The 23949-nt window shown below is 47.9% G+C and overlaps 1 protein-coding gene across 1 annotated transcript in view; it reads right to left on the bottom strand.

Moving 5' to 3' along the window:
• DPYSL5 (dihydropyrimidinase like 5) overlaps positions 1 to 23949 on the bottom strand; it is a 164776-nt gene that overhangs the window by 41986 nt on the left and 98841 nt on the right. Inside the window, exons 3-5 of the mRNA XM_040348246.1 lie at positions 11701 to 11859; positions 9541 to 9720; positions 8440 to 8508 (exon numbers count right to left, since the gene is read on the bottom strand). Coding sequence (XP_040204180.1) covers positions 8440 to 8508; positions 9541 to 9720; positions 11701 to 11859 — 408 coding nt within the window. The remainder of the gene's footprint in view (positions 1 to 8439; positions 8509 to 9540; positions 9721 to 11700; positions 11860 to 23949) is intronic.

The raw sequence follows: 23949 nt of genomic DNA, 5'->3' as shown, positions 1-23949 counted from the left end.
GCAAGCTATGTCCGTATGTTGCGTCGTTGTAGCCACGCCCTGACGCGTTTCGTCACTTCCTGACTTCAACAGAGGGCGTGGCTACCTAACGCATTCACTGTTCCTTTATACTCTGTCAGCATAAGACTATTGAATCAGTTTACCCGCCCACTGGTCATGATTGGTGCTGTTCCGATCTGATGGGCGGGCTGACCTCAGCCTTGCTGTGTAGAGTTTACAAAGGGCAAAGCGAAAAAACGGAATAGTAAAAATGGTTACTGCATTTAATCTGGTTAAAAAACCTACAAATATATACAAAAATTGCTTGTCACCGACGGGTATAGAGAGCATTTGTAAATGCTCTCTACAAGCAGGGGTGTATATAGGTATATTTGGCGACTACAGGTGTTTGTAAAATAGCTGATAAAAGAAACGAATAGAAGGAATGTGTTTATACAACACGGGTGTCAGTTCACCCAACCACCGAGTGCTGTGGGCGTGTTTCAAATGCCTATCAGACCGCTCGGGATTTATATGATGTTTGCAATTGATGTTTTTAAACATAATCAGAGAGGCAAAATATCTCGGACACTCGATTAGACTTAGTGGTTTGTGCACATTACAGTACAAGATGACTAAAATCAAAGTAAGATATTTAATAAATGTGCGATCATTGATGCTAAAAAATGTACAAAAAATGCACAAAAAATGCACAGCAACGCACAGCTCTCAGGTGAAAATGTGCTCATAGAAGAAAAAATTCCAGGTAATATCATGGAAAATGCACAAAAATATGTGCTAGTATATGTATATATGGTATACCTTGCGAGTTGGTTGAACAACGATACGTTCTTATGTATGGATTATGTAACCAAGCTTATGTGGGCAGGGCCAAACTGACATATGTTTTAGCTGTCACGTACTATGTCAGTGAAAAAGAGTCTTTGAGTAGATTTAGGATAGATTTATGGCATTTTTATTCTTGTTTTTTTTGTTTTTTTACTAGTAATGGCAGTGATCAGCAATTTTTAGCGGGACTGAGAAATTGCGGCGGACAGATCGGACACTTTTGACACTTTTTTGGGACCATTGAAATTTAAAAATAGCCACTGATTACTGTATAAATGTCACTGGCAGGGAAGGGGTTAACACTAGGAGGCGATCAAGGGATTAAATGTTCCAGAGGGAGGTGTTTCCAACTGTGGGGGCAGTGTAGTGATTGGGTGAGGAGACGGATCGCTGTTCCTAATCACTAGGTACAGACGATCTGTCTATTCTCCCCTGACATAACGGGGATCTGTCTGTTTACATTGACAGTTCCCCGTTCTGTCTCTCTCAGGAAGCGATCACGGGCGGCCATGTGCATCGACTCTGGCGTCGCACCCCCTAGTGGTCTTAAAGCGGCCAACGTACCACTGCGTATAACGTATAACTGCGGCGGCTGGTCTTTAAGTGGTTAAACAAGCTGAAGTTAGTTAGAAGCTGATTGGCTACCGTACACAACTGCACCACATCTGAGTGCTCCAGTTGTAGTAAATCAACCCCCCCAAAAAAACATATTTTTAAAGCCTAATGATCTCAAAACTGCCTTTTAATATGATCCGCAGCACACCTGAAATCAGACTGAGAGTGCCAGCAGAGTGAGCTTATTAAGTGCTATTGCACCACCCAGTTTTATTAACACAACAGTGTCTACCTTAAAAAGGACCGGTCAGAAATGAGCATTTGTAGGAATCTGGACTCCTCGGGCATAAGTGTGTGTGCTGTTATTCTCTTGCTTTCTCTCCCTGTCAGAGCAGGCATACCAGTCCCAATACAGGCTAACACAGGGGTTTCAAACTGGCGGCCCTCCAGCTGTTGTGAAACTACAAATCCCATGAGGCTTTGCAAGGCTGACAGTTAGAAGCATGACTCCAACAGGCAAAGGCATGATGGGACTTGTAGTTCCCTAGCAGCTGGAGGGCCCCTGGGCTAACATGTCCCCTGCCTGAGCTCAGAACTGATAACTGACACCAAGGGCCAGATTCTCAGTGGAGATACGACGGCGTATCTCCAGATACGCCGTCGTATCTCTGAGTCCGGCCGGTCGTATCTATGTGCCTGATTCTTAGAATCAGTTACGCATAGATATCTATTAGATCTGACAGGCGTAAGTCTCTTACGCCGTCGGATTGTAACTGCATATTTACGCTGGCCGCTACAATCACACTGTATCCTCAGGCGCACGGCACCCAGGCACCCAGTCTAGGAAGTCTCTGTAAATCTTCATACATATAGGGAAAGGCTGGCCCCACGAAATTCAGCTAAAACATTATGCTTTATTGATACAGGTAAAAAAATCCAACGCGTTTCGGCCATCAGGCCTTAATCATGGCTGATTATGGCCATGATTAAGGCCCGACAGCTGAAACCCATTGGCTTTTTCTCAAAGAAGAAGAACCTTCTTCCACATGTTTGCTGTGTCCCCCACATGGCTTCTCGCAAACTGCAAATGGGACTTATTTTGGCTTTCTTTCAACAATGGCTTTCTTCTTGCCACTCTTCCATAAAGGCCAGATTTGTGACTAATAGTTGTCCTGTGGACAGATTCTCCCACCTGAGCTCTGCAGCTCCTCCACCAGTATCAATAAAGCATAATGTTTTAGCCAGTTTTTGTGGCGCCAGCCTGTTCTTATTCATTTGTTTTCAGCGTTGAGATCAGACTGGAGGACAGTCTTATAGCCCAACAGCTAGCCTGACTATTTAGTTCTGACAAGGACAGGGAGAGAATAAGTAAACAATCAAAAACCAAGTCACCATATTTTTGCAAATTTTCATTGCTGACCGGTTCTCTTTAAGGCCCAGGAGCATCTTACCTGCAGAATGATGGCCGCTCATAATCCAATGAGCAGCCAGGGTTGTGACAAGGGAAGTACAGAGCTGTAGGCAATTGATAGTGGTGCCATTCTCCAGATATATAGGGCCAGATCCTCAGCCAGCGGTGCAAATTTAGTTTGTCCTAACTTATGTGATTTAAGTTACGTTGCCCTAAGTTGGTGTCGTAAGTGCCGTATCCACAGCGCATTTGCGTCTAAATGTGCGCCAGCGTAACTTAAATTCAGAGGCGTAAGGCGGGGTTTTTGCAAGTGGGAAGGAAGTGGGCGTGCTTCATTGTAATGAGCCGTGACCCCATGCAAATGAGGCGCCGGCCGTACTGCGCATGCGCGCACGAATCGGGACCTCACTGGGCATGTGCAGAACTGATCTCGGCGCAATCAGTGAGATAGGTAAAAGGCCAAGTGTACTTAGTTTGAGGATCGCCCTGTGTCTAAAAAGCACCACACACACACACTTCCCTTGCTAAAGTATATCCCATTGTTCCCCTTCCATGAGCAATTTGCTTCTGCTCTGTTTGTTTGTGTGTTGGTAAGTTGTGTTTGTGAGAAAAGTGTTTGAGGAGTTGGAGAGTCTAGTTGTTGTTTGTGTTTGAGAAGTGTATTTATTTAATTTGTTTGTTATTGTTTTTGCTGATTGTTTTTTGGTGTTTGTTTTTTGGTGTTTGTTTTTTGGTGTTTGTTTTTTGGTGTTTGTTTTTTGGTGTTTGTTTTTTGGTGTTTGTTTTTTGTTTGTTTGTTGGTGCGTGTTTCTTTTTGAATTACTATTAGCTGTGTCCTTGTGTGTTTAGATTTTCTTTATTTTTTTGTGGTATAGATTTTTGTCAGGTTTTTGGGTGTGTATTGTCGATTGTTTGTCGGGTGTGTTTGTTGTTGCTGGGTGGTGTATGAGATGCCCCCTAAACGCAGGAAGCTTAATTTCACCCTGGGAGAGAAGCAAATTCTTGCTCGGGGCATTGTGAAATATGGGCGATTTCTGCATGGCCCTGAGAGCCAGAACACCACCCCGGCCAGGAGGAGGCAGCTTCTTAAAAAGATCACGGACCAGATCAATGCGGCGGGGGGGGGGAGACTAGGACCCCCGCTGGCATACAGAAAAAAATAAACGATCTGAGAAGCGTCGTCCGGACTAAGATGGCAAGGATCGACGCCCATACCAGGGGCACTGGAGGAGGGGGACCCTGCCCAGTCAGACTGACGGAGGAGGAATGGGCAGTGGCCCAGTGTTTCCACCCACAGCAGGTGGTGGGCCTGCCTGGCTATACGTCAGATGTTCCTAGGAGGACAGGTAGGTTTTTTGGTTTATTCTCTGTTGATTAGCATGTGTGGGTGGGGGAAGGGAAGATGTGCCAAGTGTGTGGTTCCTCAAACATGTGATTGTTTTGTGTCCTCCACAGATGGCCAGGAGGTTACACGCCAGGAGGTTGGAGGCCAGGAGGTTCCACGCCAGGAGGTTGGAGGCCAGGAGGTTGGAGGCCAGGAGGTTGCAGGCCCATCGGGCCAGGCTGCAGCACCACCCCCAAGACAGGCAGATGATGAGTCCCAAGAAGGGCAGGATTCCCCAGGGGAGGGGATTGGCCAAACCTCCACTCATGAGGAGGTTGAGGGGGAGGAGGTTGAGGTTGAGTGGGAGGAGGATGATGAGGGGGAGGAGGAGGAAAATATGCAGATTGGCCGGGAAGTCCTCCTGGCCACTGATATGATGACCTTTGAGTCTTCCCCTGAGACTACCCCTGAGGCTGGCACCAGTCAGGCCACCATCAGGGGTAGCCCCTCCCACTTCTCCCCCAACAGGCCTCCAGTCACCAGGGTCACTCTCTCCCCTCCTCCAGGCCCGCAAGACTCAGCGGCAGCCAGGGGGACAACCCAGGAGACCGTGGCTGTGGGCGAGCGTCTGTCGGCCAGTGTGGTGAAGGACAATGCCCGGCAGACCCGCATTCTTGGAAAAATTCTGGAAAAACTGACGCAGATGGAGCACAGCCAGGGTGAAATGATGGAGGCACTCGGTGATGTGGCCACCAACTCAACGGCGGTCATAACATGTTTGAATGACATACAGACCGCCACAACGCGCGTGGCCCATGAGCTGAGTGCCCTGACCCAGGCTGTGCAGGACAATACAAGGTCTGGCCAGGCCAATGCGGCTGCCCTCACTGCCTGTCTCACTCGCATTGCAGGGGCCATGGAGGGCAGGCCAGCAGGGGCGGCTCCTCCTTCCCCAGCTCAACCCCCCCAGGAGGCTCCTCCTTCCCCAGCTCAACCCCCCCAGGAGGCTCCTCCTTCCCCAGCTCAACACCCCCCCAATGGACATCCTCCGCGACGGCGTGGCCGTGGCCGTGGCCGTGGCCCTGCCCGTGCCCCTGCCCGTGCCCCTGCCCAGCCAAGGCGTAGCAATCGCCGCCGCTAATAAATTTGCTGGGATACTTGTTTTTTTTTTTTATGCATTTTTTTTTTTTTTAATTTGGTCTTCTGTACTTATGATTTGGTTTATGTGTGTGAATGATGTGTGAATGTGGGGGGGTGGCATTCCTAAGAAATTAAGGTTGTCACCCTCAGTTTTGGTGGAGAAGGGATCCCCAGGACCAGGGAGAAGTGCAATCCCAGGTTCCTGAATGGTGTATGAATGCACAGTGACATAATTGGAGCCGTGGCGTGGCGTTACTGCTCCCAAGTCCCAAGGGGGGGGGGGGGACTTGGATCTAATCCAATTCGATGTGCATGTGATGTGTCTGTGCAAGGAACCACAGTGGTGTGCATTCATGCATTATCATTGTGACTTTATTGATGTGCATTTACAGTGAAAAAATACATACTTATTGTGACATTAATCATGTGCATTTACAGTGAAAAAATACATACTTATTGTGACATTAATCATGTGCATTTACAGTGAAAAAATACATACTTATTGTGACATTAATCATGTACATTTACTGGGAAAAAATGCCTTCTGCAAGGCGTCTCCTAGCTGTTGTGCCCTCAGCAGACCGGGTAGAGTTGGTTGGGATAGTATTGCCTGGGTCAGGGGTCAGGTCATTACATAAGTCAATATGCAGTCCCCTTCTGAGGGCAAAGTTATGGAGTATGCAACATGCCCCAATTATTTGACACACAAAGTCAGGGGAATACAGCAGGGTACCCCCAGACTTATCCAGGCATCTGAAGCGGGACTTCAGAAGCCCAAAGGTCCGTTCAACCACTCCCCGGGTTCGTATGTGCGCCTGGTTGTAGCGTTGCTCTCCTGGGGTTTGGGGGTTCCTGAATGGGGTCATTAGATGAGGTCCCAAGGCATATCCTGAGTCACCTGTAAGGGAAAAGACAGGAGGATATTAGTCATGCATGTGCCCCTTGTGATGTCAGCATCATGGGGGGGACATACCTGACACACATGTCACTCACCAATCAGCCAGCTGTCTCCATACATGTTCTGGTCAAAATCTCTTGAGATCTGTGTCTGCCGGTAAATGTAACTATCATGGCAGGATCCAGGAAATTTAGCACAGACGTGCCAGATGAGGCCATGGGCATCGACGATGACTTGCACATTAATGGAATGCCAGCCTTTACGATTCCGGAACATGTGCTCAGTATCATGGGGTGGTTGTAGTGCCACATGGGTACAATCAATGGCCCCGATGGTGCGTGGAAATCTGGCAATGTTGTAAAAGTCGGTCATTGACTTTAAACGCTGATCCTCCTGGGTGGGTTTCTGAAACTGATTTCCCATGCGCAGCAGGATTGCAGGGACCACTTGGTGCACACACCTGCTGATGGAGGATTGTGCCATCCCAGCCACGCCTCCACTTGTGCGTTGGAATGAGCCAGTGGCCAGAAAATGCAAAGTGGCCAGTACTTTGGTGAGTGGCTGCAGGGCATGGGAGCGTTGGGTTGGGCTGGTAAGATCATCCTGAAGTATTGTTGTTAATTCCAGGATGGCCTCACGGGTAAATCTGTAGGTGCGGTAAACTTCACAAGCAGGCATGCCAAACAAATCTTGCCGTGGGCGGTAGACCCTCTCCTGTGCCCTCATCCTCCTCCTCTGTGCCCTCCTCCTTCTTTGTGTCTCTATATCAACTAATGCAGCTAGTATCATTGCTGGTCCTGGCATTTTGGCAGAGAGATTTCAGTCCTGAACGTGTGTGTGCTGAGCTCTTCCTGAATGGTGTTGCTTCAGCAGACATTCAGACGGCATGTGTAAAATTAGGGCTGCTTTTATAATGTGTAAAATCCCACCAAAAAACTAACAGGTGCGCACAGGGCGTAATCTACGGCGCACACACTTAATTCTGTGGATCGCCCTATCTCCCTCATTTGCATCTTTGCCTATCAAATAAAGCGGCGTGCCTAGCGTAATTTGCGCACGAGAATGCGCCGGCGTAATATTTTTAGGTAGGACGGAAAAGCCCGAATTTCAGGCGCTTCTCGTTTTGAGGATCGGGCGCAAAGATACACGCCGTGTAAATTTTGAAAAATCGAGTTAAGTCGGCGTATCTCTTTTGTGGATCTGGCCCATAGAGTGGCAGGGAGTTAAAGTCACAAGAATGCCACACAAGAAATACTTTACCAGTCTTTTACATATGTGAATTTCAACTATGTATTAAATCTAAGTAAAATGACACCTATGTGAAGCAGGGGCCAGATTCAGGTAGGACTTACGCCGACGTATCTTCTTATCCATGGATGCGCCATCGTATCTATGCGCTGTATTCTTGAAACCAGATACGCCTGAATTCTGGCTCCATCCGACCGAAAGTAAGTCTCCTACTCCGTCGTATCTTGGGTGCATATTTACGCTGGCCGCTAGGGGCGCTTCCATTGATTTACGCATCTAATATGTAAATGACCTAGATACGCAGATTCACGAACGTACTTGCGCCCGTCGCAGTAAGCTACGCCGTTTACGTAGGATGTACGTCCGGCGTAAAGTTATCCCTCATAAAGCAGGGGTAAGTCATGTTAGGGTATGGACGTCGGATTTTACGTCGTTTACGTAAGTCATACGTGAATGGGGCTGGGCGTAGGTTACGTTCACCTCGTACGCATTGAGCCGTCGTATCTTAGGGAGTATATGCAACATGATTCTGAGCATGCACGCGCATGCGCCGTTCGTTCGGCCATTCATTTACATGGGGTCACGGTTAATTTTAATACAACACGCCCACTACCTTCCTAATTTGAATTAGGCGGGCTTACGCCGGCCCATTTACGCTACGCCACCGTAACTTAGGGAGCAAGTGCTTTGTGAATACTGGTCTTGCCTCTCTATGTTACGTCGGCGTAGCGCATATGAGATGCGCTCCGCCCGCTCAAAGTTACGCCACTGTACCTGAATCTGGCCCATGGTGTTTAATATTAGGAAGATCAGCAGGGCAAAAGGAGAGGGCATACTACACAAGCCCTGAGTACTTCAATAAAGTTGTTGGGCTTGTAAAGCATGTCCAATGTCCACAATTGGTTAAGTCCAAGAATTCACAATGGTGATCTATTGGTCAGATGTTACCACTAAGATCTGCTATATACACAAACTTCAGATGTCTTCCTGGCATCAAAGTGGAAGAGACCTGAAAGAGAAGGCATATTTGATTACCTCCTCAGGTCGGCTAATTTCGATGCCCTCGGGGCCACTGATCCCCAGATCCAGAGTTTCCCTTGCGCCCTGTAAGAGAAGAGAGGAAAAAAGCAAAAGTCTAATAGGTAAATATTAAAACTTTATTTTTTGTCAGATAACATGAAATCTTAAATATACATATTTTGTACTCTCATTTTCGGCCAGCAGGTGGAGTGCTCAGCTCTGTTCATACGTTTCCCAGGCTCTCCTTTTCTGCATTGCTGAAAAAAAAGCCTATTTATAGCCATCAAGTAGATATGTAGTGTTCAGTCCAAATCTTGTCTGCAGATCAAATCATTACGGACTGGAAGGCAACTTGGAAACACACTGCTCTACATTAAAGGGCACTTAACATTCACACATCAAACAGTGACTGATACAGTGCCTTATGAAACTCTGTCACCACCTCAAAAATCTTTAATATGCTTCATTGTTCCCTGCTGTAATCATTTTGAGGAGTTCCTACCATCCCTGTACCTTGTTATTGGGTCTGCACACCTGCTGTTCTCATTATAAAGGGCTCCCAGCATCCCAGCACTGAATATCCAGAACTGCACACTTGCTAAGTTCACTATGAAGAGTTTCCACCATCCCTGTGCTGGGTTCAGTGATCTGAACATCTGCTATCTACCCATTATGAGAGGTTCCCACCATCCCTGCTCTTAAATACTGTCTCTGCACACCTGGTGTGACCATTAGGAGGGGTCCCCATCGTGCCTGTGTTGTTTCCAGGTCTGTACACCCGCTGTGCCCAATATGAGGGGTTCCCACTATCCCTATACTGAGTTCCTGCATCTGCACATCTTCTGTACCCATTATGGGTAGTTCCCACCATCCCTAAGCTGATTTTCCAGGTCTCCACATGTGCTGTGTCCATTAGGAGGGGCCCCTATGTAGGACTAGAGAAGTACAGCAATGTCTGGGTGGACTAGTCCTGAGACTCCATTATAAATAATGACTGGATGGCCCTTTATCCAGTTAGACAACACATATTCTAGTTTCTAATACGCTATAATTTGGTTCTCTGACATGATCTGAATGATTGCTAATAACTTGAATTGCCCAATGACAGGTCCTCACCTCAGATACCAGATCCCCGTTCTCCGCATGGACTCGAGTTACGGCCCCCAGGTCCTTACAGTGTCGGAACACCTGGTAGAGCTCATTGTCCCGCAGCATGTATAAATCCTTGTAAGTCATGAACATCTGGAAGGAGTTGACCCCCTTCTCTCGTACTAAGGTCTCCATCTCCGCCTTTACCTGCAGGAAAGAGACACCCAGAGGGAAAAGGTGACATAAACATGACAAGGGTTCAAGTGATGGTTTTTAAACTCTGGGCTAAACAAATAGGCCCGGATTCACGTAGAAGCGCGTATCTTTGTGCGGGCGTAACGTATCCTATTTACGTTACGCCTCCGCAACTTTGTCAGGCAAGTGCTGTATTCTCAAACCAAAGTTGCGGCGGCGTAGCATAAATAGGCTGGCGTAAGCCCGCCTAATTTAAATGTGGAAGATGTGGGCGTGTGTTATGTAAATTTAATGTGACCCCACGTAAATGACGCTTTTTATGAACGGCGCATGCGCCGTCCGTGAAAGTATCCCAGTGCGCATGCTCCAAATTAACCCACAAGAAACCAATGCTTTCGACGTGAACGTAAATGACGCCCAGCCCTATTCGCGAACGACTTACGCACACGACGTAAAACGTGAAAAATTTGACGCTGTTCTGACGTCCATAATTAACATTGCTACGCCTCATCTGCGCCTCATATAGCAGGGGTAACTTTACGCCTGGGAAAAGCCTAACGTAAACGGCGTATCTGTAATGCGTCGGCCGGGCGTACGTTCGTGAATTGGCGTATCTAGCTGATTTACATATTTCTAGGCGTAAATCAGCGTACACGCCCCTAGCGGCCAGCGTAAATATGCAGTTAAGATACGACGGCGTAGGAGACTTACGCCGGTCGGATCTAATACAAATCTATGCGTAACTGATTCTAAGAATCAGGCGCATAGATACGACGCCTTAAACTCAGAGTTACGACGGCGTATCTGGAGATACGCCGGCGTAACTCGTACGAGAATCTGGGCCATATTGTCTAATTATAAGAGGCATGTGAATTCCTCCTTGAATCTTGGTGTGCTTTGTGTATTTCTCACAGATCTATGCAGTAATCCAGTGTGAGACTTTCCCTCTGTGCAGAAGCTTCCTGTAATAAAGACCGCTCTCACTGTTGTTCCCTCTCCTTGTGTCAGGTGACTGGTCTTGTCTCCGCCCCCTCCTGCACCTATCTTAAGGCAGCCTGTAGTAAGTGGAGCATGCTGGGCCCCACCCACAGTTCTGCTTCCGCATCTTTTATATATATATATATATATATATATATATATATATATATATATATATATATATACCGTATTTATCGGCGTATAACACACACACTTTCCCCCTGAAAATAGGGGGAAAATCATGGGTGCGTGTTATACGCCGATAGCTTACTTCGGAGGAGAAGGTGGGGAGCGCCGCCGCAATCACCGAGCCGTCATGTCCTGTTTACTCAGCTCTGACATCACACACACGTCCCGCCTCAGCCATCGGCATTGGACCAGTGTTCTGTCAATCACAGGAGCTGGTCCAATGGTGATGGCAGAGGCAGGACTGTGTATGTGACTGCTGACTGAGTGCTGAGTACTGTAAACAGAAGATGACGGCTCAATGATTCCAGTGGCACTTGGATAAGAGATGGTGAGGCTGCAGCTAGGCATCAGGCTGCATTGGATGGGTGCAGATCAGGCTGCAAATGGGCACAGAGGCTGCAGATGGGCATCAGGCTACATTGGATGGGCGCAGATCAGGCTGCAGATGGACACAGAGGCTGCAGGTGGGCATCAGGCTGCATTGAGGCTGCAGATGGGCACTAATCAGGCTGCATTGATTGGCACTGACTGGTTATTTTGCTTCAAAGTGGTTTATTTGAAAAAAAAAAAAAAATTCCTGAAACTTCCCTACATGTTATACGCCGGCGCGTGTTATACGCCAATAAATACGGTATATAGAAATACACCTCCAAGTTTAAGTTGGCAAATACTCTATATGCCAGCATTCTTTAATATTGTTTAATAAGAGTGCTCTAAAATTTGCAAGCCTTGGTAATACATAGCACAGCTCATTTTCCAACTTTTTGTGATATATTTTCACTCAAACTCCACTGAACAGCTATGTAACTGTGTGTGTATCTTTACCTTGGGTCCCCACCAGGTGACACCCATGTGCAGAGCGTAGTCACAGCACACTTTGGGGTCGGCAAGGCTCCTGCACTTCTCATACGCGTCCAGCAAGGAGATGTCTTTATCCGGCAGAACATGACCGATGACCATGGTGGTGCCTCCCATTAGTGCTGCCTGTAGGGGTCAGAGGTCAGGACTGGTAAGTGATCCATGATTACAACATTAACATACAGAAAATGGCTATTTGTTTTGCAATATATCATTTTTCATATAACACTTGTAAGAGACCTACAACATGTTAGAGGAGCTCAGGAAGTATCACCAGCTCTATTTTTGGATAGTGTGTGTGTGTGTGTGTGGGGGGGGAGGGGGGGGGGGCGGTGAGTTGGAATCACTGCTTCTTTACTCCAGGACAGAACAAGCCTCAGATGCGCTTCTGACTAGTCGGCATAGTCATGTGGCTGAGCTAACCAATGAGCACATGCCATTGCAAGCATTATGATGGATACCATTCTGGGGCTGTGTAATACATTGTACAGTCCGCTACACCGGCAGAACAGGCACACATGCCCACTATGTGCAGTGTGGACCATGGGGGTGCCCAGGAAATATGGAGTTAGTTCACCGCGTAATTTTTCGTGAAAAGTTTAAGTTATCCTTTAAGGAGAAATCTCCCTGCACAACACCATAGATCCTAACCGGTGTTCCAATCTTTCAGAACTCTGTACATAACTAAAACAAAATGATAGCTTTGACTGTAGTTGGACTTTAAAGAGACCCTGTCTATTAAAAAAATATGCAGACCATTTTCCTGCCATGGAACATGGATAGTACTCACCTCTCCGACATCCCTATCTCTCCTACCGGGCACCCGAATTACAGCGGCGGGGTATTTTTTGGAAGCACCTGATTAGAGCCATAGACTCTAATAGGCATCCTAAAAAGGGTGAACAGCGGGCACCATGCTGGGCGCTCGTTGTTCACTTAGAGTTGTGTTAGGAAAGCGAATGAATATTCGCTTTCCTAACACAGAACTGCCTCTCAGCCAATCAGGTGCTCAGGTCTGTTACCTGTCACCTGATCAGCTGAAACGAAACGTTGAATCATAGCAGGGGACAGGAGAAGACATGAGGAACATGGAGGACACCACCGTGACAGGTAAGTGTCGGGCGGGCAGGGTATGCACACTGACGTCATTTGATGGACACAGTAGCAGCAATTGATGAGCACACTGGCAGCATTTTATGGGCACAGTAGCGGCAATTGATGGGCACACTGGCAGCAATTGATGGGCACAGTAGCGGCAATTGATGAGCACACTGGCAGAATTTGATGGGCACAGTAGCGGCAATTGATGAGCACACTGGCAGAATTTGATGGGCACAGTAGCGGCAATTGATGAATACAGTAGCTGCGTTTGATGGCACAGTGGCAGCGTATGGCACAGTAGCGGCAATTTATGGGTGCGTTTGATGGCACAATGGCTGCATATGGCACAGTGGCTGCATTTGATTGCACAGTGGTGGCAATTGATGGGCACAGTGGCAGCGTTTGATGGGCACAGTGGATGCATTTGATGGCACAGTGGCTGCGTATGGCACAGTAGCGGCAATTTATGGGTGTGTTTGATGGCACAATGGCTGCATATGGCACAGTGGCTGAGTTTGATGGCACAGTGGTGGCAATTGATGGGCACAGTGGATGCTTTTGATGGGCACAGTTGCTGCGTTTGAAGGCACAGTAGCTGCGTTTGATGGGCACAGTGGCTGCGTTTGATGGGCACAGTGGCTGCAATTTATGTTTTTTTTTTCAGTTTGTTTACGCCCCCCCAAATTTTGAGCACCAGCCACCACTGATTAGAAGCCACTACTACCTATACCATGACCTGGATAAATAAGAACCTTCACACACAGTAGACCAGTGTTTCTCAACTCCAGTCCTCAAGGCGCCCCAACAGGTCATGTTTTTAGGCTTTCCATTATTTTGCACAGGTGATTTGATCAGTTTCACTGCCTTAGTAATTACCACAGCCTTTTCATCTGAGGGAAATCCTGAAAACATGACCTGTTTGGGCGCCTTGAGCAGTGGAGTTGGGGAAACACTGCAGTAGAAAAGCATTAGAAGCCACTACAGTAGTAGCTATACCATGACCTGAATAAATGAGAACCTTCACACACAGTAGACAAGCATTAGAATCTATACAGTGGTACCCAGAACTGTCCATGACTCTGGTGCTGAAAGGAAAGCAGTCTGATTTCTCTAGTATGTACAATGTAATGGTCACATTACAGGACTTGTTGTCTAAGGCTGCATTCACACCTTGGCGTATTTACGCCCGACGCTCGTTCCGCTGGAGGGGTGATTTAACATTGATGTCTATGGAGATGGATCACATCTCCACGCCGAACGTCGAAACGCCGTACGCCTGAAGCTCAAAACAAGTCCCGGACCCTTTTTTTCAGGCGGCTTTCGGCATTCGGCATAGACAACAATGTTAAATGTTTTGTCCAAAAAAAAAAAAAGGTTAGTTTGCCGCGGTACAATACGCAGCAATTTGTCGCGGCAAAATACGCCGCGTTATAGTGTGAATGCAGCCTAAAACTGTATTGAAGACACGTTCATTATGGACAAGTTCATCAGAATTGAAGATTGCTTGGAAAAGCTGCGAAGCGTCTTCAACATTACAGAACAAGTCCAGCTGAATGTCACCAATTAGATATACCATGACTTGGAGAGTGGAGAAAAAAGAAGCTTCTGATTCGTTCACAGTTCCAATTTAAAGAACAGGTGTACTTTCTCCAAAACCGTGTTTAACCCATTCACAGGGATTCCTCTTTGACTTTGCAAATATAAATGAACTGAAAAATGTCAATGGTTTCTCCAGACTCCTCTGCCCCCTGCACGGCCAATGATTACTAACATCAGCATCTTCAGCTGCATCCTCTATCTGGTCTTGTCTCTGCCAGCTTGTAATGCGGGATGGGGCTTTATGTCTGAGCAAACACTTGCCATGGCGTACTAGTTCACTCCTCTACACACAGGGCCGATCCTAGGGTCACAGGCGCCTGGGTGCAGAAATATTTCTGGCGCCCCCACATGGGCGTGGTCATCTTACTAACTCCTCCCCATTACAAATGTTTCTATGGCAACAACTCAGAGATGCTCCCTTAAGAAGTCTTCATTATCCTGGGATCCTCCAATGATCTCTTAACAATAAACAAATTACAGGAAGAGAGTACACTAATGGGACCAGGGGGGGGGGGTCTCTCTGATGGACACAGAGAGGGCTTCTGTTAGAGAGTACAAGAGGTGGTCAGAGACTGCAGACATGGTACAAGAGGTGGTCAGAGACTGCAGACATGGTACAAGAGATGGTCAGAGACTGCAGACATGATACAAGAGATGGTCAGAGACAGCAGGCATGATACAAGAGATGGTCAGAGACTGAAAACATGATACAAGAAATGGTCAGAGACTGCAGACATGGTAAAAGAGATGGTCAGAGACTGCGGACATGAAACAAGAGATGGTCAGAGACTGCAGGCATGATACAAGAGATGGTCAGAGACTGAAAACATGATAGAAGAAATGGTCAGAGACTGCAGACATGAAACAAGAGATGGTCAGAGACTGCAGACATGAAACAAGAGATGGTCAGAGACTGCAGACATGAAACAAGAGATGGTCAGAGACTGCAGACATGAAACAAGAGATGGTCAGACTGCAGACTTGAAACAAGAGATGGTCAGAGACTGCAGACGTGAAACAAGAGATGGTCAGAGACTGCAGACGTGAAACAAGAGATGGTCAGAGACTGCAGGTATGATACAAAAGATGGTCAGAGACTGAAAACATGATACAAGAGATGGTCAGAGACTGAAAACATGATACAAGAGATAGTCAGAGACTGAAAACATGATACAAGAGATAGTCAGAGACTGCAGACATGAAACAAGAGATGGTGAGAGACTGCAGACATGAAACAAGAGATGGTCAGACTGCAGACTTGAAAAAAGAGATGGTCAGAGACTGCAGACGTGAAACAAGAGATGGTCAGAGACTGCAGACGTGAAACAAGAGATGGTCAGAGACTGCAGGTATGATACAAAAGATGGTCAGAGACTGAAAACATGATACAAGAGATGGTCAGAGACTGAAAACATGATACAAGAGATAGTCAGAGACTGAAAACATGATACAAGAGATAGTCAGAGACTGCAGACATGAAACAAGAGATGGTGAGAGACTGCAGGCATGATACAAGAGATGGTAAGAGACTGCGGAAATTATACAAGAGATGGTCAGAGACTGCAGAAATTATACAAGAAATCAATGCATCAAATGCAGCCTACCAGTGCCCACCAAATCCAGCTCATCGGTGCACACGAATTGCAGCCTGTCAGTGCTCCTGGATCACACAGCAGCGACGATCTCCTGCTGTCACAGAGCTTGGATTTGAATCTCCCGGGCATCCACTCTAGCAAAGTCCCGCCTCCTAGACCAGCTTGTGGCTTCTATGATACACGTCACACTGATTCAATTTTACTGCATTGGATCGGTGTTCCGTCTATCTCACAGGAGGCGGGACTTTGTTACAGTGCTGCCAGGAATTTCAGACCAAAGCTTGCGATGTGCGAGACACACACAAGCAGTGGCATCGCTAGGGTTGGTGTCACCTGGTGCGGTCAGTGGCTAGCGGGACCCACAGGTCAGGGGGCAGCGGGACCCACAGGTCGGGGGGGCAGCGGGACCCACAGGTCAGGGGGCAGCGGGACCCACAGGTCAGGGGGCAGCGGGACCCACAGGTCAGGGGGCAGCGGGACCCACAGGTCAGGGGGCAGCGGGACCCACAGGTCAGGGGGCAGCGGGAACCACAGGTCAGCGGCCAGCAGGAACCACAGGTCCGTAGACAGTTCCCAGCAGGACCTACAGCCTGTGGGTCCTGATGGGAGGTGGCCGCGGACCTGTGGGTCCTGCTGGGAGGTGGCCGCGGACCTGTGGGTCCTGCAGGGAGCTGGCCGTGGACCTGTGGGTCCTGCAGGGAGCTGGCCGCGGACCTGTGGGTCCTGCAGGGAGCTGGCCGCGGACCTGTGGGTCCTGCAGGGAGCTGGCCGCGGACCTGTGGGTCCTGCAGGGAGCTGGCCGCGGACCTGTGGGTCCTGCAGGGAGCTGGCCGCGGACCTGTGGGTCCTGCAGGGAGCTGGCTGCGGACCTGTGGGTCCTGCAGGGAGCTGGCCGAGGACCTGTGAGTTCTGCAGAGAGCTGGCTGCGGACCTGTGGGTCCTGCTGGGGGCTGGCCCCAGACCTGTGGGTCCTGCTGGCCTGTAGGCCATGGCTAGCTTCCAGCAGGACCCGCAGGTAATAGGGGAGGAAATAAATAGAATGATCATGTGTGGGTCAGGGTCTCTCACCTCAGCCATGGTCCAATGGCAGCTGTCAGCTCAGCAGGACAGGTCCTCCTCCCTGCAAGTTGCATGGCCTCCTCCATTGTTGGGGGGGGGGGGTGTGATGGCGATGCTCATGTGCTGGGGTCAATTACATGCACTGACTGCAGCAAGCAGGCAGACCCCTGCAGCAAAACAAAAAAAAACTGATTCAAACATATTTTTTTCCTCTCCTTCCTTGAGGAAGACTCTCAGCACGCTAGCAATTTGAAAACACACGCAAGGTGAGTGACAGTAGCATTGTTGTTAGGAGCGCCAGGAGGAGCCGCAGCCGCTCACTTACATTTACTTGTGGCTTCACTCCGAGCGGCGCGTCAATCGCCTGTCTCGAAGGAAGCCGCGGACTGCAACTCCCAGAAGCCACAGCGGCGGCCGTCACCGCCGCCGTGGCTTCTGGGAGTTGTAGTCCGCGACCTCCTCAGAGACAGGCGACGCTCGGAGTGAAGCCACAACAAGAAGAAAATTGTAAGCGGGTGGCTGCGTCTCCTCCTGGCGCTCCTAACAACAATGCTACTGTCACTCACTGTGCGTGCGTTTGCTACACATAACGAAGCTTTGGCACCGCACGGATCAAGGAGAGGAGGAGGGAGGGAAGCCCTCTGACAGTCTGACACCTCGGCGCCCCTCCCCTCTGGGCGCCCGGGTGCCGGGCACCCAGTGCACCCCGCCCAGGATCGGCCCTGTCTACACACATCCCTATTCCTTCCAGGAAAGGCATTATATAGGCTTCCTGGTCATGTGATAACTGTGACTGGCTGTTGTGGTGATCATGTGATTTAGCGCACGCTGCCACATCTCCAGATCGGAAACAGTGACTAGTAGCTATCAGTAAGAGTGGGGAGCTCCTGATACAGACAAGAGAAGCCGCCTGTACACATATACAGTATGTGGCAGCTCAATGCTACAGTCCACTGCCATGCTCACCCCTCGTTTCCTTGCAGAATCAATGAGGCTGGGGATGTGAGAATGCGTGAATACAGCAGGGTGGATAAAAATCAACATTGTGTTTTCAGGATTTCCCTCAGATAAAACAGCTGTGGTAATTACTAAGGCAGTGAAACTGATCAAATCACCTGTTCAAAATAATGGAAAGCCTGAAAACATGACCTGTTAAGCGCTGCGCAAACTGTTTGCGCTATATAAATCCTGTATAATAATAATAATAATAAGCTGTTGGGGCGCCTTGAGGACTAGGGTTGAGGAATACCGCTCTAGAGTTTACTGAGAACATTGCACATAGCATAAAACTCTCAGTGAGTCACTTCTATGGAGACTATCACTTCTATAGAGAGGTAATGACTAAGCGTTAACATTTGCGTGAAACGTGTCTACCTCTTTATCCCCTGCTCCATCTGTCAACCACTTGTCATATCATTCCATACAGACAAATGAGTCCGATGGAGCATACACACGGTCGGGATTCCCGGGCCAAAAGCTCTCATCAGACTTTTTCAGACAGGAAAACCGATTGTGTGTACGGGGCATTACAGTTTGGCCAGAAGTCTCAAGAGCCTCTAATGAGACACAGCAAGTCAGGTTAATGCCAGAGAGCTTAATTTTGGTTTCATCTGACCACAGCACTTCCTCTCAATCCTTCTCTGAATCATTCAGATGTTCATTGGCATGACTGTACATGTGCCTTTTTGAGGAAAGGAACTCGTCATGTTTGGAGGAAGAAAAATGCTGACTATGACCCTAAGAACACTGTGCGACACAGGCAGCGAGACAAGCTAATAGCATGAAGGTCTCAGAAAGGGGAGTTGAAACAGACGCTGGAAGGCTGGGAAATGGTCCAGAGTATCGCATCCGATGGCCCAGCAGAAGCGCTGGCTACAGGGCAGAGTGCCACTGGCCTCTGCCCAGCATCAGAAAAAGAGTTGGATCCGGAGAGTCTGAGAGATGATCTGCGTAAGCTGCTTCCCCAACAGCAGATATCCCCACCGGGAGTAGAGGAAGCAATTCTTCCTCCCCAGCAATTGGACACTACCCCAATGGTCATCCCCCCAACAGAAGCGCTGGCTACGGGGCAGAGTGCCGCTTGCCTCTGCCCACCCTCAGAGTTAGATCCAGGGAGTCAGAGGGATGACCTCAGTGAGCTGTTTCCCCAGCACTTGGACACTACCCTAGTGTTTATCCCCCCAGCAGAAGCGGTGGCTACAGGGCAGAGTTCCGCTGGCCCCTGCCCAGCCCTCAGTATGTTTTTGGAGGGTTTGGTAGCCAGCCCCTGTCAGAAGTCATCCTAGTGGCTGGTCACAGAACCGGCAGGGGAGAAAACCCTTCCCCCTCTCCAGCGGCTGTACCCAACTTTTGTATGTGTCCCCCTCGGCAGAAGTGCTGGCTACAGGACAGAGCACTGTTGGTCTCTGCCCAGCATCAGAAAAAGAGATGGAGAGTCCGGGAGATAGTCCCTGCAAGATACCTTCTCAGCAGCTGTACATTTTCCTCCCCAAATGCATAGCCCTACCAGCCTACGTTCCCTACCAGCTGAAGCGCTGGCATCGGGGCAGAGGATTATTCAGCTCCCCCCAATATCTGCAACCCAGCCCCGGATCAGGGGATTGCGGACAGCTGTACCCACTCTGCAGTGACTGTTTTTATTTACAGGAGACCGTATGTGCGATTTTGCTCCCCAGCGCCAGAGTCGTACTTTTACTTTTCCTGTTTGCCTGGGGTGGGAGTTTGTGACTAACGCAGGTCCAGACCAGTTGAGGGTCAGTAACCTGGTTAGTCTGTTTTTAAAAGGAGAGAAATGTGACAGAACCCAATGTCACTGTGTGTTTTGGAAAGGACTGTGGGCTGGCCTCCTACCCACAGACTATGGCCCAGAAAAGACTGGAGACCCAGGGACAAGCTGGCATTGAGATAAGGTAATGTAATGCTACATCCCTTCTCCCCCATCCCCCACCCTCTTGTTGCTGTGTCTAATTGTGTTGGTAAATGGCACATAGCATAGACAATGGTCTGGACTGGAGACATCTCTCCGCAGGGGACGTGTATTGAGAGGCTGCCTGCTTACCATAATCTCATTATGTTTATCTGTAGTCTCAATGTACAAGTGTTCCGTTCCCATTGGTTGTTCCTTGTCCCCTACTCCCTTCCCTCTAAGACAAAGCTAAGGGGAGTGTCCCTAACTGTGTGTAAAAGTGTATGTCTTGTATTTAATAAACAGTTTATGCTCTAACCCTCAACACCTATGTGGATTGTCCCATGATTGAGGGGATAAGGGCTGGTTATGGCGAATCTGCAGGCTGCAGGTGCGTTTGGAGGACAGGAGACACAGGTCTGGTGGATGTGCCCACCTGGGGTATTCAAGATCCGTCACAAACACCATCCCTGCAGTCAAGCACGGAGGTGGAAACATTATATTTTGGGACTGTTTCTCTGCTAAAGGTACAGACCGACTTTGCTGCATTGAGGGGCCAATGGACGGGGCCATGTATTGTACAATCTTGGATGAGAACCCTCTTTCCATGCTAATGACCCAAAACATACTGCCAAGGCAACAAATTAGTGACTTAAGAAGAAGCACATTAAAGTCATGGAGTGGCTTAGATCAGTGATTCTCAAACCTGTCCTCAACCCCTTTATCTTGCACAGGTGCTTTAAATCAGATTCAATGGCTTGGTATTTTGGACAGCTATTGTATCTAAGAGAAATTCCCAAAACATTGCCTGTTGGGGGCCATAAACTGGCCTAGATAGTCTCCAGACCTTAATCCTATAGAAAATGTATGGAGGAGCTGAAACTTCAAGTTGCCAAGCGACAGCCAAGAAACCTTAAGGATTTATAGAAGATCTGTAAAGAAGAGTGGACCAAAATCCCTTCTAAAGCCCTGTACACACGATCAGTTTGTCTGATGAAAACAGACTGATGGACTGTTTTCCTCGGACAAACCAATCATGTGTGGGCCACATCGGTTTGTTTTCCATCGGTGAAAAAAAATAGAACATGTTTTAAAATTTTCCTATTGATAAAAACCCGATAGAAAAAAACGATCGTCTGTGTGGAAGTCCATCGGTCAAAAATCCATGCATGCTCAGAATCAAGTCAACGCATTTTCAGGAGCATTGAACTTCATTTTTGTCAGCATGTCGTAGTGTTTAACGTCACTGCGTTGGACACGGTCGGATTTTTGACTGATGGTGTGTAGGCAAGACTGATGAAAGTCAGCTTCATCGGATATCCAACGAAAAAAATCCATCGGATTAGATTTAATCAGATATCCGATCGTGTGTATGAGGCTTTAGATGTGTGCAAACCTGGTTACCATCTATAGGAAACGTCTTACCTCTGTGCTTGGCAACAAGGGTTTCTCCACCAAGTACTAATGCCTCGCACACACGATCAGTCCTTCCGATGAGAACGGACCGATGGACCGTTTTCATCGGTTAACCGATGAAGCTGACTGATGGTCCGTCGTGCCTACACACCATCGGTTAAATAACCGATCGTGTCAGAACGCAGTGACGTAAAACACAACGACGTGCTGAAAAAAACGAAGCTCAATGCTTCCAAGCATGCGTCGACTTGATTCTGAGCATGTGCCTACTAACGATCGGTTTTGTCCTATCGGTTATGAATTCATCGGTTAATTTTAAAACAAGTTGCCTTTTTTTTAACCAATAGTTAACTAACCGATGGCGCCCACACACGATCGGTTTTAACCGATGAAAACGGTCCATCAGACCATTCTCATCGGTTTAACCAATCGTGTGTACGCGGCATAAGTCATGTTTTGCTTCGGGATCAAATACTTATTTTACTCACTGAACTGCAACTCCATTTATAACATGGTGTATGTGTTTTTCTGGATTTTTGGTTGATATTCTGTCTCTATCATTCAAAATACACCTATGATAAAAACTATAGACTTTGGGCCAGATTCAGGTACAAATGCGGCGGCGTAACGTAACCTGTTTACGTTACACTGCCGCAAGTTTTCAGCGCAAGTGCCTAATTCACCAAGCACTTGCGTGTAAACTAACGGCGGTGTAACGTAAACCCGTCCGGCGCAAGCCCGCCCAATTCAAATGGGGCGTGTACCATTTAAATTAGGCGTGCTCCCGCGCCGGACATTCTGCGCATGCTCCATTCGCAATTTTCCCGCCGTGCTTTGCGCGAAATTACGGCGCAAATTTTTAAATTCGACGCGGGAACGACGGCCATACTTTAACATGGCTGGTGTAAAGTTAAGCCATGAAAAAGCTGGCTAAACTTTGCGACGGGAAAAAACGACTAGCGACGACATAACGAACGCGCGTATCTTTGTGGATCGCCGTAAAAGCTAATTTGCATACCCGACGCTGGAAAACTAGGCGAACTCCACCCAGCGGCGGCCGAAGTATTGCATCCTAAGATCCGACGGTGTAAGTCAATTACACCTGTCGGATCTTAGGGCTATCTATGCGTAACTGATTCTATGGATCAGTCGCATAGATAGAAACAGAGATACGACGGCGTATCAGGAGATACCCTGTCGTATCTCTTTTGTGAATCTGGCCCTTTATTTATTTCTACAAACTTACAAAATCTGCAGGGGTTCAAATAACTATTTTCCCCCACTGTATACTGTATGTAGATATATATACAGTGAGGAAAATAAGTATTTGAACACCTTGCTATTTTGCAAGTTCTCCCACTTGGAAATCATGGAGGGGTATGAAATTGTCATCGTAGGTGCATGTCCACTGTGAGAGACATAATCAAAAAACAAAATTCCAGAAATCACAATTTATGATTTTTTAACTATTTATTTGTATGATACAGCTGCAAATAAGTATTTGAACACCTGTCTATCAGCTAGAATTCTGACCCTCAAAGACCTGTTAGTCTGCCTTTAAAATGTCCACCTCCACTCCATTTATTATCCTAAATTAGATGCACCTGTTTGAGGTCATTAGCTGCATAAAGACACCTGTCCACCCCATACAATCAGTAAGAATCCAACTACTAACATGGCCAAGACCAAAGAGCTGTCCAAAGACACTAGAGACAAAATTGTACACCTCCACAAGGCTGGAAAGGGCTACGGGGAAATTGCCAAGCAGCTTGGTAAAAAAAGGTCCACTGTTGGAGTAATCATTAGAAAATGGAAGAAGCTAAACATGACTGTCAATCTCCCTCGGACTGGGGCTCCATGCAAAATCTCACCTCGTGGGGTCTCAATGATCCTAAGAAAGGTGAGAAATCAGCCCAGGACTACACAGGAGGAGCTGGTCAATGACCTGAAAAGAGCTGGGACCACCGTTTCCAAGGTTACTGTTGGTAATACACTAAGACGTCATGGTTTGAAATCATGCATGGCACGGAAGGTTCCCCTGCTTAAACCAGCACATGTCAAGGCCCGTCTTAAGTTTGCCAATGACCATTTGGATGATCCAGAGGAGTCATGGGAGAAAGTCATGTGGTCAGATGAGACCAAAATAGAACTTTTTGGTCATAATTCCACTAACCGTGTTTGTAGTTGGACTTTAAAGAGACCCTGTCTATTAAAAAAATATGCAGACCATTTTCCTGCCATGGAACATGGATAGTACTCACCTCTCCGACATCCCTGTCTCTCCTACCGGGCACCCGAATTACAGCGGCGGGGTATTTTTTGGAAGCACCTGATTAGAGCCATAGACTCTAATAGGCATCCTAAAAAGGGTGAACAGCGGGCACCATGCTGGGCGCTCGTTGTTCACTTAGAGTTGTGTTAGGAAAGCGAATGAATATTCGCTTTCCTAACACAGAACCGCCTCTCAGCCAATCAGGTGCTCAGGTCTGTTACCTGTCACCTGATCAGCTGAAACGAAATGTTGAATCATAGCAGGGGACA

The sequence above is a fragment of the Rana temporaria genome, chromosome 4, assembly GCF_905171775.1.
Source record: "Rana temporaria chromosome 4, aRanTem1.1, whole genome shotgun sequence".
Lineage (NCBI taxonomy): Eukaryota > Metazoa > Chordata > Amphibia > Anura > Ranidae > Rana > Rana temporaria.
Note: the sequence above shows the minus strand (reverse complement) of the source record. Positions and strands in the feature narration are given on the sequence as shown.